The 13,485-nt window shown below is 61.9% G+C and overlaps 2 protein-coding genes and 2 long non-coding RNA genes across 8 annotated transcripts in view; 2 read left to right on the forward strand and 2 right to left on the reverse strand.

Annotated features, from left to right (window-relative positions):
* EXOC3L4 (exocyst complex component 3 like 4) overlaps positions 1-1,085 on the forward strand; it is a 13,104-nt gene extending 12,019 nt beyond the window's left edge. For all 5 annotated transcript variants that reach the window (XM_040462530.1, XM_040462535.1, XM_040462532.1 and 2 more), the window contains one exon: positions 501-1,085. In XM_040462530.1, coding sequence (XP_040318464.1) covers positions 501-741 — 241 coding nt within the window. In that variant the 3' untranslated portion in view covers positions 742-1,085. The remainder of the gene's footprint in view (positions 1-500) is intronic.
* A 4,148-nt stretch (positions 1,086-5,233) lies between these two features.
* Positions 5,234-5,829, reverse strand: LOC121021853 (uncharacterized). The gene is made up of 2 exons (XR_005786720.1): positions 5,792-5,829; positions 5,234-5,412 (listed from the first exon to the last, which is right to left on the reverse strand). It is a non-coding gene; the product is annotated as an uncharacterized LOC121021853 (long non-coding RNA).
* Positions 5,830-5,867: 38 nt separating this feature from the next.
* On the reverse strand, positions 5,868-9,778 carry LOC121021851 (uncharacterized). The gene is made up of 4 exons (XR_005786719.1): positions 9,502-9,778; positions 8,995-9,176; positions 7,264-8,197; positions 5,868-5,955 (listed from the first exon to the last, which is right to left on the reverse strand). It is a non-coding gene; the product is annotated as an uncharacterized LOC121021851 (long non-coding RNA).
* Positions 9,779-9,814: 36 nt separating this feature from the next.
* LOC121021854 (collagen alpha-1(I) chain-like) lies at positions 9,815-13,386 on the forward strand (the record flags this gene model as incomplete). The annotated part of the gene is made up of 2 exons (XM_040462537.1): positions 9,815-10,132; positions 12,994-13,386. Coding segments are annotated over exons 1-2 (696 nt in total), but the record flags the coding sequence as incomplete, so codon positions are not given.
* Between the last annotated feature and the right edge of the window lie 99 nt (positions 13,387-13,485).

Genomic DNA, 13,485 nt, shown 5'->3' on the forward strand with positions numbered 1-13,485 from the left:
TCCCCCCCCCCCCCCCCCCCCCGTCCCTGGGGCTTGTCTACTCTTGGCTGCCTGCCCCTGTCTACCTCCCCCCACCCCCACCCCGCCCCCATTCCTGGAGGCGGCACTTCTCGTGCTGTGCCTGGGCCTCTCTCCTCGCTGCCTGCCTGTGGCTCCCCGCACAGTGCTCGCAGGAAGAGGCCTCCGACACCTCTGGGCCTGGACCTGCTGTCCTTGAGGCCTTATCACGTCTCTCACTCCACTGATCTTTGAACCTCTGCTTAGACTGTGTTCCCCCACGGGCATGCCCTTTCCCCTCCCCACCCAGCTCAGCCCCCTTCGAGGCCCAGCCACGCTGTCCAGGGCCCTGCCACTCCTGCTTCCGTCATTCGCAGCCTTTCTCGGGCCAGCTTCCGGGAATGCCGGGGGCACCCGCACTTGGGCCCAGGGGCTCGCCTCGCTCAAGGCTGGAAGTGCCACGGAGGTGCGGGGCCTACAGCGATAGGGCCGTGTCTTTGCAGGCGGGACCACGTGCTGGCCATTCTGGCGCTGCGCAGACTGGGCCGCCGTCGGAACCAGCGCCTCTTGCAGCATGCCCAGAGCCTGCGGAGGGCTGCGGCCAAGGCGGAGGGCTCCGGGGCTGCTGGCGGCCGTGTGCTCTTCGAAGAGATCCAAGTGCCTACTTCCGTGGACGTGCTGATCACCTGCATCAAATGCTCCGGGTCTCGGAGGGGGTGGGCCTCAGGTGGGGGGCCGCATTAACTGAGGGTCAGCACCTTCACCCAGGCATCACCCAGACACTAAGCCCCAGGCTGGGAGTCTAGGGAGGCGCTCTCAGCCCTGCCCCCAACCTTGAAGCCCGTAATCACACGACGTTCGTCCTCAGCTGTGCGCGGTTGCTTACCAGAAGGAACAGCACGAAGAGAGGCATTTCAGGCATTTGTGGGGGAGTGTTTGGGGGTGGCGGAGGTTCCTTTCAATACTGCCTCCCGGCCCTAACGGTCCAGCACCACCCCCAGTCTGAAAGTGAAGCAGAGAGTATTTATTTTTAAAATAAAGGTGAATTAAAATGGTGCCTCCCTAAAGAGGGGGCAGGGCCAAGTTGACGGTCTGAGTCTCCAGGTACCAAGGGGTCGGGATGGGAGGTTCTGTGGTGACTCCATTTGGTAGATGGTCCTTTCCTGTGCATTGCACAAATGGGGAGACTGAGGCAGGCCCAGAGCTGGGAAGGCCTGTGCCTGTGGCTGCAGAGAAAAGCAGTCTTCAGCCCCGGGATCCTGGGTGCACTGGCCTCATGTGCCAAGTGCGCCTCACCCAGCAGGAGTTGGCACTGTTCTGTCCTGTTCTAACAGGCCTGGGCCCCTAGGAGACAAGAAAAGGCCGAGGCCTGTTCTGCAGCCTGAAGTATTTGGGTTAGATGTGAGAGGGACTTCCCAACAGCAAAAGCTGTAGAACTGGTGGAGGGCAAGTGTCAGCCCTGGGGAGTGTGTGTGTGTGGGGGGGGTCATGATCCTACCGGTCTCAGCTTGGCTGGCAGGGCTGCAAGGAGATTGCCCCACCGTGCACCTGTTATCCACCCCCATCGCCTGGTTCTTCTCTCCCGAAAAGCTGGCACTGAAATCTGACTCTAGCCTCTGGCAAGGCTGCTGAGAAACCCATTTGCATTGGCAGCCTCCAGCTTGCCAGGGAGGCTGAGTGCTGAGATGGTGTGTGCGTGTGGAGGGGGTGGGGTAGACGCTGAGGCAGACAGTGATAGGTGCCTTCCTGCCCATCCCTCTGCAGCAGACCCCCCGTGAGCCTGACCGTGACCTTGGCAGAGGTGGGGAGCAAGGGACTGCAGGTGGGCCAAGGTTCTAAGAACCCAGTGAAGTTGAGCCTCCCGAGGACAAGACGAGAGTTCTGAAAGGCTGCGGGGCCAGGCCGCTGGGGGATCTGACTCCCCTAGCTCCTTCCAGGCCCATCTCCCTACACTGTGGACAGCCAGGGGCGGGTCTGCCACAATCCCTACACCAAGGCTGGAGAACTGCGTCTTGTTGGGGTGCTGAGGGGAGCGGGAGCAGGTACCAGGGGCGGCCCCTCCGTGGATACACGGGGGTCAGGGGAGGGCGGGCAGGAGGCCTGGGTGTCCAGCCTTCCCTACGCAGGTAATGCAGAGGGGTGGGGTGGGGTGGGAGGAGCAGGAGTGGTTGGGGCTCCCGGGCTCCAGGCTAAGGATGGGGACGGTGTGTTCCAGTGTCGACACTGACGAGCAGTCCTGTGTCTTTCCTTTGTGGGGAAACTGAGGCCAGCAGAGGGTAGAGGTTGCTTCACATCAGGCCCCAGCACAGGTAGCCTGAGACCCTCACAGTCAGGAGGAAGGGAGGTATCAGAGGGGTACCTCCTTCCCCAGGAAGGGCAGGGACTGACAGGCCAGCCCGACTCCACATTTGACCTCAGCAGCCATCAGTGGCCTGGGTGAGTCCAAGGCTGGGTGGGGTGGGGCATAGAAGGTTTGATTTGGTCCTGGCCGGGTTCTCCCTAGGGAGCCCCTACCCCGTGTTTGAGCCCCAGTCTCCTCACAGAAACTGCCCCCCCGCCGGCAGCCCCTGCCCTAACACGCCTGCCTCTCCCCCCCGCCCCCCTGAGCCCCTGGCTAGGGTGAGAGCCCTGGGGCTGGGTTCCCAAGGCAGGCTGCAGAGGTGGGGAAGGGTGCAGCCCCAGCCCTGCCACTTTCCCGTCATGGGACCGTAGGCACATTCCTTTACTTCTCCATGCCTCTGTTTTCCTCGCTGTGAAATGGGGGTGCTGTCTGTGCCCCCCAGGCTGGGAAGGGCTACATACGAGCCAGCCAGAAAACCAGATGCCTGGCTCTCTTGTAATGCCATCCCCAGGGCCTGGCCAGGCCATGGTCTGCAAGCAAAACTTAAAAAGGCCCTGGTGCAGGAGCGGGGGCCTCTGAGTGACAGCGAAGCCTGAGGCCGGTGGGGTCGGTGAGTGGGGAAGGCGCCCAGGAGGAGGCTGGGAGGAGGCGCCAAAGTGGGGGAGCCCCTCGCTGACAGCAGCATCCTGTTGCAGTGGAAAGGCCTCAGGCTGAGACCCAGGGCCATCTTCCGGGGCGTGTCTGGGCCTGGAGACAGGGAATCGGATTTTCCTGGCAGGAACCTTCGTGCCCAGGCGGGTGTGTGTGCCTCGTGTGTGTTCCTGTGAGCCCAGCAGCGCCTGGAGGCAGGGGCTGGCTTCCCGGGGCCAAGCTGAGATGCACAGGAGGCCGCACGGCAGCTCCTCCGAGGCTGTGGTCAGGACGGTTGGGGCCCAGAGGTGGGCCAGGCCAGGGGCACCGGACTCTGGCCATTGGCCATTCTGCCTCAGACCCCCCGGCTCTCCCATCCCACCAGGTCTCATGAGGCCTTGCGGAGAGCCTGGAGTATTTCGTTGGCCATCCTGTTGTCCGGGCCAAGTGTGGGGGAGGGGCTGGCCCTCAGAGGGCAGCTTCCGGACTTGTAGGCCAGGTTGTCTGGCTGACAAGGAAGCATGTGCGCATGGGTGTTCCTGGAATGTGCCTGGGGACGGAGGGGCCTTGCCCCGTGTCTGCACTCCCCAGGTGGAGCAGGACATCCGATCTGCCCCTGGAACTCAGGTCCTGGGCCCTCCCAGCTGATCCCTGGTTCCGTCCCTGTCTGGCCACCCTCTTTCTCCTGCACGGCTCCCTTCTCTTTCCTCTCCAGCTCAGCCTGGCTTCCTTCAATGCTCACGTTTCTTGGGGTTCCTTCCTGCCTTGGGGGTTGCTTCTGGCCTCTGGCCCCGAGCCTGCGGGCTCTTGAAACAAGGCTTGCTCTGAGAAGTTTTGGGGACCCCAGCCCAACCTGGGGAGGGCAGTGAGAATATGTGGAGGGCCACCCTGCCCAAGGCAGAGTGCCCAGGTCCCAGGACATGGTGAGCCACAGCCTGAGAGTCCTGCTAGCCCCAGGACAATCCTGGGGTGACAGACGGGGACTGGAGTGTCACCTAGGAGCCTCGCCCTAGCTCAGCCTCGGACTCGTGCCTTCTGTGGGCTCCTCTCCCTGCTGGGACTCGTGGCTGGGCCCAGCTCCCCTGGAGAGTGTTGTGCCGTACAAGCCCACGGGGCCATACCAGGCAGCAGTGTTTTCGGGTCTCGGCTCTGCCCTCCTCACTGGTAACCCGGGGCCATCTCCTCCCTGAGGCTCTGTCCCCTCATCTGCAGCACCCCATAGGTGAGGGAGGGCGGGAGTAGATGAGACCGTCCTCAGATCCGGGCACGCTGTGAATGACAGTGTGTCGCCTCTGTCCCCGTACAGCCTCTCTCTCTCTTCCTTGCTTGCCTGGTGACCCCAGCCCCTTCCTTCCTGGCCCCTGAACCACATGGAGCCCCCGTACATAGGGCGGCACCCTCATCGGCCAGCAGGCAGTCCTTACGGGGCCCCCACCCCTTCAGGGGAGGGGAGAGGAGGCTGCAGTGTTCCCAGAGTCACCCTCCAGCCGCATTGTCACTTCCTTCCTTTGCTGCCACCAAGTCCCTTTGGGAACTCCAGCAGGCCAGAGGGGCCCTTCTCCCAGGTCAGGGCCCACCCTTCCCCTGCTGGCTGTGGAGCACTGGGTGCTGAGGGGCCCGTAAGGATGCTGCTGATGAGGGCCAGCTCCACAGAGGCCTGGGTCTGGGAGGACCAGGCCCCCCTGGTGGCAGTGCAGGCCCTCTTGTGGGAGAGATGTGCCGGGTGCCGGGAGCTCCCCTGGGCAAGTGCTGCCAGGGTCTCAGCCCGCCCCCCCCCCCCCACCACCCCGCCTCGGGCCCTCCTCTGGTGAAATGGTTCGAGGGGACTAAACCCAAGACAAGTCAAGCCCACCCCTGGGTCCACTCCTCTCCTGGGGCCCGTGGGGCCTGGACTGGTCCATTGCAAAGACTTCCCTCCTCTCGAGATTCCCCTACTCTGCACAGTATAGCTCCCCACCTGTTAGTGGCCTTTAACATTTATTTGTGAAATGTTTTCATTTTTAACTCTCATAATATTTTGGATAGTGACACAATCACACAGCTCAGAATTTTTGTTAATGTTTACTTGCTGATTTTGAGAGAGAGAGAGAGGGAGAGAGAGAACCCCAAGCAGGCTCGGTGCTGTCCGCACAAAGCCTGACGCGGGGCTCGAACTCACAAACTGTGAGATATGATCTTGATTTCAATCAAGAGTCAGATGCTTAACTGAGCGAGCCACCCAGGCGCCCCCACATAGCTCAGAATTGTAAACGTACAAAAAGGTTATAAGGTGAGATGTCTCCATATTCCCATCCCCTATATCCTTCCCCAGAAGCAACCAGGGGATCCTCACAGGATACTGGCATTTGTAAAAAGCGATGCTCATCCGAAGAATATACGTGAATAACGAAATGTCAGGCATCCATGAAGCCTCTTGCTGGAGGCGGTTGGGGACGCGGGCAGTCCTGTAAACAGAGCAAGTGATAAAGAACCTAACACCGTCAGGTTGCCAGAATCCTCAAATCATGGAATCTCAGGATGTTGGAAAAGAGGAATGTCATGAAAAGCCCCGCGGTTTCTGGGGCACCCACTGGGTGCCTGCCTGGCTGTGCTCCGCGATTTACGGCTTCCCCCCTTCCTGTGGATTCGGGGCAGCGGTAAGAGTCAGCTTCTGGATTCAGACACCCCGGGCTGGGACCCCAGCTCTGCACCTTCTTGGCTGTGTGACATTGAGCAAGTTACTCTCCCTCTCTGGGTTCCATCTCCTGGTGTAAAATTGGAAGCATTACATGAGAAAACGCAAATATGGTGCCGGATGAGAGCCGGCTTGTGGCTTGCACTCACCAAGAGGAGCGTTGCTGCTCTTTGCACGCACGTCTCTCTCTCTCTCTCTCTCTCTCTCTCTCTCTCTCTCTCTCTCTCGTAAGCCTTTCCTGGCAACCTCCTGAGCGTGTGTCCCCTCCGCTTCCAGGAGGGAAGACTGAGGCCTGAGGGATGGAGCCACGTGTCTGAAAATACAGATGTGAGTGACGCAGCTCCCCAGGGGCCAGGTGGTCTTCGCGCCCAAGCCCCCATCATCATGCCTGCCTTCTCCAAAACCCAGAAGCTCGCAGCTTCCGGTGCCCTGTCGGATGAGGGGGAGTTCTCAGCACCCAGGCCCTGAGAGGCTGCGGGGAAGCACCCCTCTCGTCCCCGCCTGGCCAGGCCCGTGCGGTGCTGGGATTCCCAGAGAGCCCCTGCCATGTGACTTGCCTCTGCCGTTGGTGGGGCCTTTGGGGGAGCAAGCCTCCTGGCCGTTTTCCTGGAAATCCTACGGACTCGGAGAAGGGCCCCAGGGCAGCCCCAGGCCAGAAGAGACAGGAGCTGAACTTGACTTGCACTGCCCTGCACTCCTTGGAAGAGTGCTGGGCTTGAGGTGGGTCAGTCTCATGGAAGAGCTGCAGGAGCCATTTCCCCTTGCCTCAGTTTCTCCATCAGGCAGACGCTGAAGGGATGGTGCTGCCGGCTTCCTCTGGGGGAGGGCGGAGGGGAGAGGCTTCATGGGTGATGGGAGGGGCACTATCTATTGGTAAACATTTGGCCTGGTGAGTGCGCGCGAGGGCGGGCGTGCCCTGTGAGGGAGGTTCCCGGTCAGCTGTCCTGGCCATCCCGTGGTCCCTGGGGAGGTCAGCAGACTCCAGCTGAGGTCTGGTGCAACTTCAGATACCCTTGAACAAGTGACTTCCCCTTTTGGGAAAGGTCAGTGGCAGCAGGGACCACAGACTCAAGGCCTCAAACCCTGTGTCCACTTACACTCTGAGACTCAGTTTCCTCATCTGTCAACAGGGGATACAATGGCTCTGCCCAGTGCCGTTGGTGAGTGGGGTGTCCCCAGGATGAGGGAAGGGTCCCAGGTCGGGTGATGGCCTGAGACGGACAGGGAGAAGTAGGACTGGAGAGCTGGTTTAGGGTGGTGGTAAATGCATAGTCTTCTCGCAAAAGGAAGTGGCCTGTGCCATGGGGGAAGGGCTCAGTGACATCCTGGAATGCCCTAGACACCCGGTCCTGGGGAGTCCACCACACGGTCAACACTGCCCTTGCGACCAAGGCACTTTGGCCGGGTCTTCCCAGTGAAGCCCAGCCCTTCGTTCCTGTGCGATCCCCTCCCTGGGCCTTTGCACCTGCTGACCCTTGCTCCAAGCTGCACCCTCCTTCTGCACATGACTGGACCTATCTGTGCCTCTGTTTCCCTCGTCTGTGAAGGAGTGTCTGCTAACGCATGTAAAGCACTTAGAACAGAGCTCGGCACCTGTGGAGGCCAACACACGTCAACTGACCACCCTCAGAGTTGAAAGCAGGGTCTCAAACAGGTATTTGCACACCCACGTTCAAAGCAGCCTCACTCACGACGGCCACAGGGTAGCAGCAATCCAAGCGTCCACCGACAGGCCGTGTTGCATAAACAATGAAATATTCAGTTGGAAAAGGGAAGGAGAGTCTGACCCAGCTACAACATGGGTGACCCTTGGGGGCATCGTGCTGAGTGACATAAGCCAGTTACAAAAGGAGTAATGCTGTTATGATTCCACTTCTATGAGGTGCTTGGAATAGTCCAGTTTACAAAGAGAAAGTGGAACAGTGATTGCCAGGGGCTCGGGGAAGAAGAAACGGGGAGTTAACGTTTAATAAGTACAGAATTTCATTCTTGCAAGGTGAAAAATGTTCTGGAGAGGGATGGTGGTGAAGTAATAATAATATTGCGTAATAATGTACACACCACCCAACTGTATACTTAAGATGGTCAAAATGGGAAATTACGTTATGCGTGCTTCATCACAACTTTAAAAACCAACCAGCTGTCATTTCTGAGCAGAGGGAAGGGAGGCCAACTCACTTTGTCCTGGGCTTCTGAGCCCTGGGCTGCCGGTGAGGAGCTGACCGCTACTGCTGGCCGGGGGCTGATACACCTGACTTCCGGGCTAGGCTGGAGGGGTCTGATGCCACTCTGCTCTGCCTGCTGTCCACCCCTCTCTTCCGGGTGGAGCTGGCCTGCTCTCCCCTACCCATCCCTCAGGGAGGTGGCCACTGGGACAGCAGCTGGCGGGAACACCCCCAACCAGCGTCTGATGCTCATTTCCTGCTGAGGGTGGAATCCTTGGCTGGCCTCCTCTGGAAGTGTCTGGCCTCTTGGGGAGGTTTCCTCATCTCTCCAGACGGGATAAAAGCAGCACCTGCCCCACTGGCTGTCGTCCCCTGGCCGTCTATGCAGCCCTGTTTGCAGAGGATTTCCCTTGTGCGGGGGGCTCTGTGTAGGAAGCACTTGACCTCCTATCTCAACTCAGGGAAAGCGGAAGTGAATGGTGCGACCACAAAGGAGAAGGCAACTTTTCCCAACTCTTGGCTGCTGCCCAGGGTGAGGCCATGGAGAGGGAGCCCAGGCAGCCTGGGCATCCAGGGATGAAGTTGGCTGCCCAGCACCTGCCCTGTGAAGTGTCCGTCCTGTCTCTGCTGATCAGGATCTGGGGCTCTGATGGGTGGTGGGGTGTGTGGGCCTGACAACCCCCTCCCCCGGACACACACCCACAATGACCCAGAAAACTTCAGATTCTCCAGTGATTTCCCAATCTGTTTGGGGAGAGGAGAGGAGGGCTGGCAGGAAAGTGTGGGGATTGCACAACGTGGCCACAGGAGGCAATGAGCCAGGACCCCTTGGCTCCCACCCTCCTGGCCCCTGTCTGGCTGGATGAACTTGGGGGAGTGGCCTTTCATCCCCACAGTCTGTTCACCAGGGAGGAAATGGAATGACCCTCCCAGCCCCGGGGCACTGTGGCTCTGTTGGCTCCTCTGCAATGGTCACCGCCCCCCACCCCCCCACCAGACACTTAGGGAAAGAGAGTGTGGAATCCGTCTTACTGCCATTTCCTGAGGTCCCCCCACAAGTGCCCCCCAGGGACAGGATCTGTAGCCAAGCCCAAGCCTGGTACTTGACCACCATTCCCAAGGAGGAAGAGGAAGTTCTTAGTGCAAAGGGCACCCCCAGCTCCCCTCTACCCCACCTACTCCCTGACCTCAGAGATCTTTGCCCAGCTGGTACCGGGAACAGGAATCCACACATTGGGGGAGAGAGACCAAGGGCAGAGGCAAACAAAAGTTTGGAAGGGGCAGAGGCTCTAGCAAGAAGTAAAAGGGAAGCCGGTGCCCAGCTGGGGAATTTCTCAATGACACCACTCTTTCCAGAAGGCAAGAATTCCTAAAACAAGAAATGGGGAAGGGGGTGAGGCGCTAATGGTTGCTCTTCACCAGCAACGCTCCCCCCCCCCCCCAGCTCCCCCAGACCCAGAGAGAGGGAGAAACTGGGTTTGGATGAGGAAACTGAGGCCCAGAAAGGGGCCTGGCCTGCCCAAGGCCAGTAAGGACAAGGCTGCACTGCGTGAGGATCAAGCCTGAGCCGCAGGGGTCTGGGCCTGGTGCCTCGGAAGACGTCCCGGCCCCACCCCAATCCCAGGAAGGGAAAGTGCCCCCGCGGGAGTCCGCAGCACGGGGTGCAACCTCGGGCGACTTGGAGGTCACGTCACCTTTCTGCCCCCTTTCGAGCCAGGCTTGTGAACGAGCGGATGCCAAGCCCCCAGCACGGTGCGCTGTGTCGGTAGCTGGCCAGCCCTGCGGCCCCCTTCCCCTCCCCGCCTCCTCCAGCAGCGCCGCCCCCCTGCCTCCCGGATACCCGGAGCGGGGACGCTCTACCCAGAGCGGGCAACCCTCGCGCGGCCCAGGGAGTCAGGGTGGGACGGTCCCCGGGACCCCGCGGGGAGAGAGCTCGGGAGCCGGGGCGGGTGCTGGCTCTGTGACGCGGGACAGAGGTCCCGGGCCCCTTCCAGCCGGCCAATCAGAAGCCGTGGTGGGACAATGCCAGCGCCTGGCGGGTCCCCGTCCGGCCCAGGGTGCGGTTCCCGCGCCCCCAAGCCGCGGCGACGCCCGGCCAGCCCCCCCCCCCACACCCCGCCCGGGCTGGTGCCAAGCAGTGCCGCCCCCACTCCCCTCGGCGGGGCGCGCGCGGCTCGGGACTCGGGGACACTCGGGCCGGGCCCCCGCCCGCGGGGTTTCCGCGCCTGCCGCGGGCGGGGCAGGAGGGCGGGCGGGGGCGGGGTCTGCGACTATTTCAGGCGGCGCCGGGCTCTGCGGGGACAGCGGCGGCCCGGCCCGGACACAGTAAGTGACCTCCACCCGCGCAGCGTCTGTCCCCCGCCGCTCCGCGCGGCTGCCCGCCCGCCTCCGCCCCGGGTTCCCGGCCGATCCCCCCGACGGAGCGGCCAGGGCACGTCCGGACCGAGGGGGCAGAAGGCTCCGAGGGCCCGAGGCCTCCGGCGGCCCCACTTCTAGGGAAACTGAGGCCCCTGCGCTGAGCGGCGGCGCGTCAGGGTGCAGGGGGCCCGGATTTGGTGCCCCCAGCCAAGAGCTCCGTCCTGCAAGAGGCAGGGGGGAGGAGTGTGGGGGCAAGGCGCAGGGGTCTCTGATCCTTCCGCAGTAGGGAGGCTGAAGGCGGTGGGGCTGGCTGGCTTGTGTGACCTAGGCCAAGTCACTCTGCCTGCCTGGGTCTGGGTGTCCTCACTTGGGGGGGATGGCTGTGCCCTCCGTCTCTGGGCCAGGACAGAGGAGCCAGGGACAGAGGCCGTGAGAAACTGTGAACCTCAGCCCTGACCCAGAAAGGAGGTAAAGGGGTGTGCGGTGTCTGAGAAGAAGCTGGGAGGCCGGGATGGGGTGGGGGGGTGGGGGGGTGCTGCTGGGCCCCAGGCTGTGGTCACATGATATGACTGAGCCGGTCCCTTGTGTCGGCGTGCCTAGCCTAGAGCCCAGGCTTGAAGGGGACGCCTTTCCTGCCCTCCTCCGCTCTACCCCAATGCTGAGGTTGGCTTCACAGACAAGGGGACACACGACAACCTCCCCTTCCTTACAAAGGCTGGCTGGGGGCCAGCACATGGCGGTGGGGTTTTGCCACTTCCTTCAGCAGCCCTGGGAGGTGGGGGCCGTCATCTTCATTTCACAGATGGGGAAACTGAGGCCAATGAAGAGAGTTATTGCCCACATGCTAGTGAGTGGTGCCGCTGATCCCCTAGCCCGTTAACTTTCCACTGCACCAGCCGCCGCTGAAAATCAAGTCCCGGGACCCAGCCAAGGGGGCCGCTGCAGGACCTCAAGGTGTGAGAAAGATTTTGTGTGGGGACCCGCAGGAGCCAGGTCTGGAGGCCAGATAGAGCCTAGCATGTGTGGGGACCGAGGAGGTGTGGGACAAGGAAGGGAGGGCAGAGGTGGGGCCTGGCCACTCAGGGTGGTGCCCAGTAGCCCCGGCCTGCTGGCCAGACCAGCTCCTGAGGGTGTGCAGTGTGACAACGGGACGGATCGGGAGAGGGCTGGGGCAGTGGGTGGGAAGGGCGGGAGAGCCTGGCGGCCTTGCGCCTTGGCTTTGGGGCTCCCCGGAGCACCCCCTGCTTGGTCCTGGAGCGGAAGCCTCAGCCCAAATGGCACAGGGAGACAGCTGAGGTCCAGCGGTGTTGGACTCTGCTGAGGGCACTTGGTGAAGCCACTTGGGAGAAACTCAGGCCATCTGCCCCCCAAGCGGCTCTGGCCAAACTCAGGGGTTTGTGATGAGGCCCTGGAGGGATGTGGGGCGGGGGGTAGTTGGGCTGGTGGGGATGCAGCAGGGGCTGTGAAAAGGGTCTGACGGCCCTGATCCATGCCTGCTATGGGCTTGTGGCAAGCATCTCCCACACCCCTCCTCGCCTCAATTTCTCCTGCATGATGGATCATTCCATCTGCCTTGCAGAGTTGCCGCAGAGGTGAATCAAAGTCATCGTGTTCCATGAGTCACAACTTGTCGTGTTTGCTCTTGGGTGGTGGGGCAGGCACCAGGGTGGTGGATCGCCACAGTCATCAGGGAGGCCTGATCCTATCTGCTCCCCATTCCCAGCCCTGCCTTGCTCCCTTCTCCTGGGCTCAGCCATGTTCCCCTCCACCGGCCTTGCTCTGATAATGGTTACGGTGCTGGCGGGGGGTGGTGCTGGGCACAAGGGGGTCCTGCCTCTCTGAATGCAGCCTGCGAGGCGGTGGGGGACAGGGAGGCAGGAGGACGCAGCACCAGGTGATCTGAGTTCCAGGCCCAGGCTGTTGACCGCAGGCACATTTCCCCAAGTCAGTTCTGTGTGATGAGGACAATAAATCCCCCCCTTTAAGGGAATGAGGAAGAGGCGTGATGGGCACCTGGGGAGGGCGTGGGAAGTGGAGGCTTTTGTGGTGACAATGTCACCAAATTTGGGACCGGCGGGGTAAAGCAAGAAAGAGCCAGGAAGCCTGGCTTCTGGTCTGAGTTGCTGGGTGACCTCAGATAGCTCGGTGCCTCGTCGGGCCCCTGGCCTCTGCTGGCGTGTGAAGGCCTCTCTGAGGTCCCTTCCCACCCCTGGAAGTTTGAGGGGCACTACGCTTTCCAGACCTGAGCCCCAAAGCCAGGATGGCGGGTGGGGCTCTGCTCCCCTCATGGTCCCAGCAGGAGCAGCAGCCATGTTTCTGCTCAGAGCATCCCTCTGGGACTCCACACAGACAGGAAGAACCAGGCAAGATGGAGCGGCCGCTGGTGCCGTGACCCTTGTGGACCTCAGTTCTTGCTCTGTGCAGAGGCACAGCAGCCCGGGCTCTGCCTCCTCTCCCAGGGTCTCACGGGATGCAGGACGGCACTCGCACCCTCCGGTCCTTTCTCCTGGCCCAGGAGGATTTGCCGAAATGAAGTGAAGGCCCCCTCTGCCTGGGACACCTGACATGCCCAGATTCCTCCCTGCCTCTGGGGACCTCGGGAGGGACTCGGCAGTACTGGAAGAGAAACCATAGGTGCTGAGGAACTGGTGTCCGGGGAGGGAGCTGAATTGTTCGTGCCGCTCTGGGCCGGGATCACCAGACCCGGAAGGTCACACGGTGAAAACAGGCCAAGCAGGCTCACGGCTGCCCCTGCGGATGTGTGCTGGGGCCTGTCTGCTGCAGCCGCTCTTACCTTCCCTCTCCCCTTGCCTGTCGCCCGTCTGCAGGCCCGAGTCGGGGTGATGCTGAAGATGATGACCTTCTTCCAAGGCCTACCCGGCCAGCAGACTGCCCCAGGGGTTCCCGACCCCCCCAGAAGCTCCCAGGAGTTGCCCCCCGCCTCAGAGGTGGAATCAGAGGCCTCCATGTCAGAGGCCTCTTCTGAGGACCTGGTGCCACCCCAGGAGGCCAAGGGAGCCCCGGACAGGGATGAGGAAGAGGCTACCAAGAAGAAGAAGAACAAGAGGCCAAAAGGACTGGCCAACGTGTTCAGCGTCTTCACCAAAGGAAGGAAGAAGAAGGGTCAGCCCAGCTCAGCAGAGCCAGAGGGCCAGCCCGAGTCCCAGCCTGAGCTGAGTGGCCCGCTGCCCACAGGTAGGCCGGGGCCCCGGGCGGCGTGGGTACCCGGGATCGGAGCCGGCGGGGGCGCCCCGGGCAGGGCTGGGGCGCATCCCGGCGAGCGGGGCGCGAGCGCGGGAGAGACGGGCTTGGCCCCGCCG

This window comes from Herpailurus yagouaroundi, unplaced genomic scaffold (assembly GCF_014898765.1).
Source record: "Herpailurus yagouaroundi ecotype Mexico unplaced genomic scaffold, PumYag 325, whole genome shotgun sequence".
NCBI classification, from domain to species: Eukaryota; Metazoa; Chordata; class Mammalia; order Carnivora; family Felidae; genus Herpailurus; species Herpailurus yagouaroundi.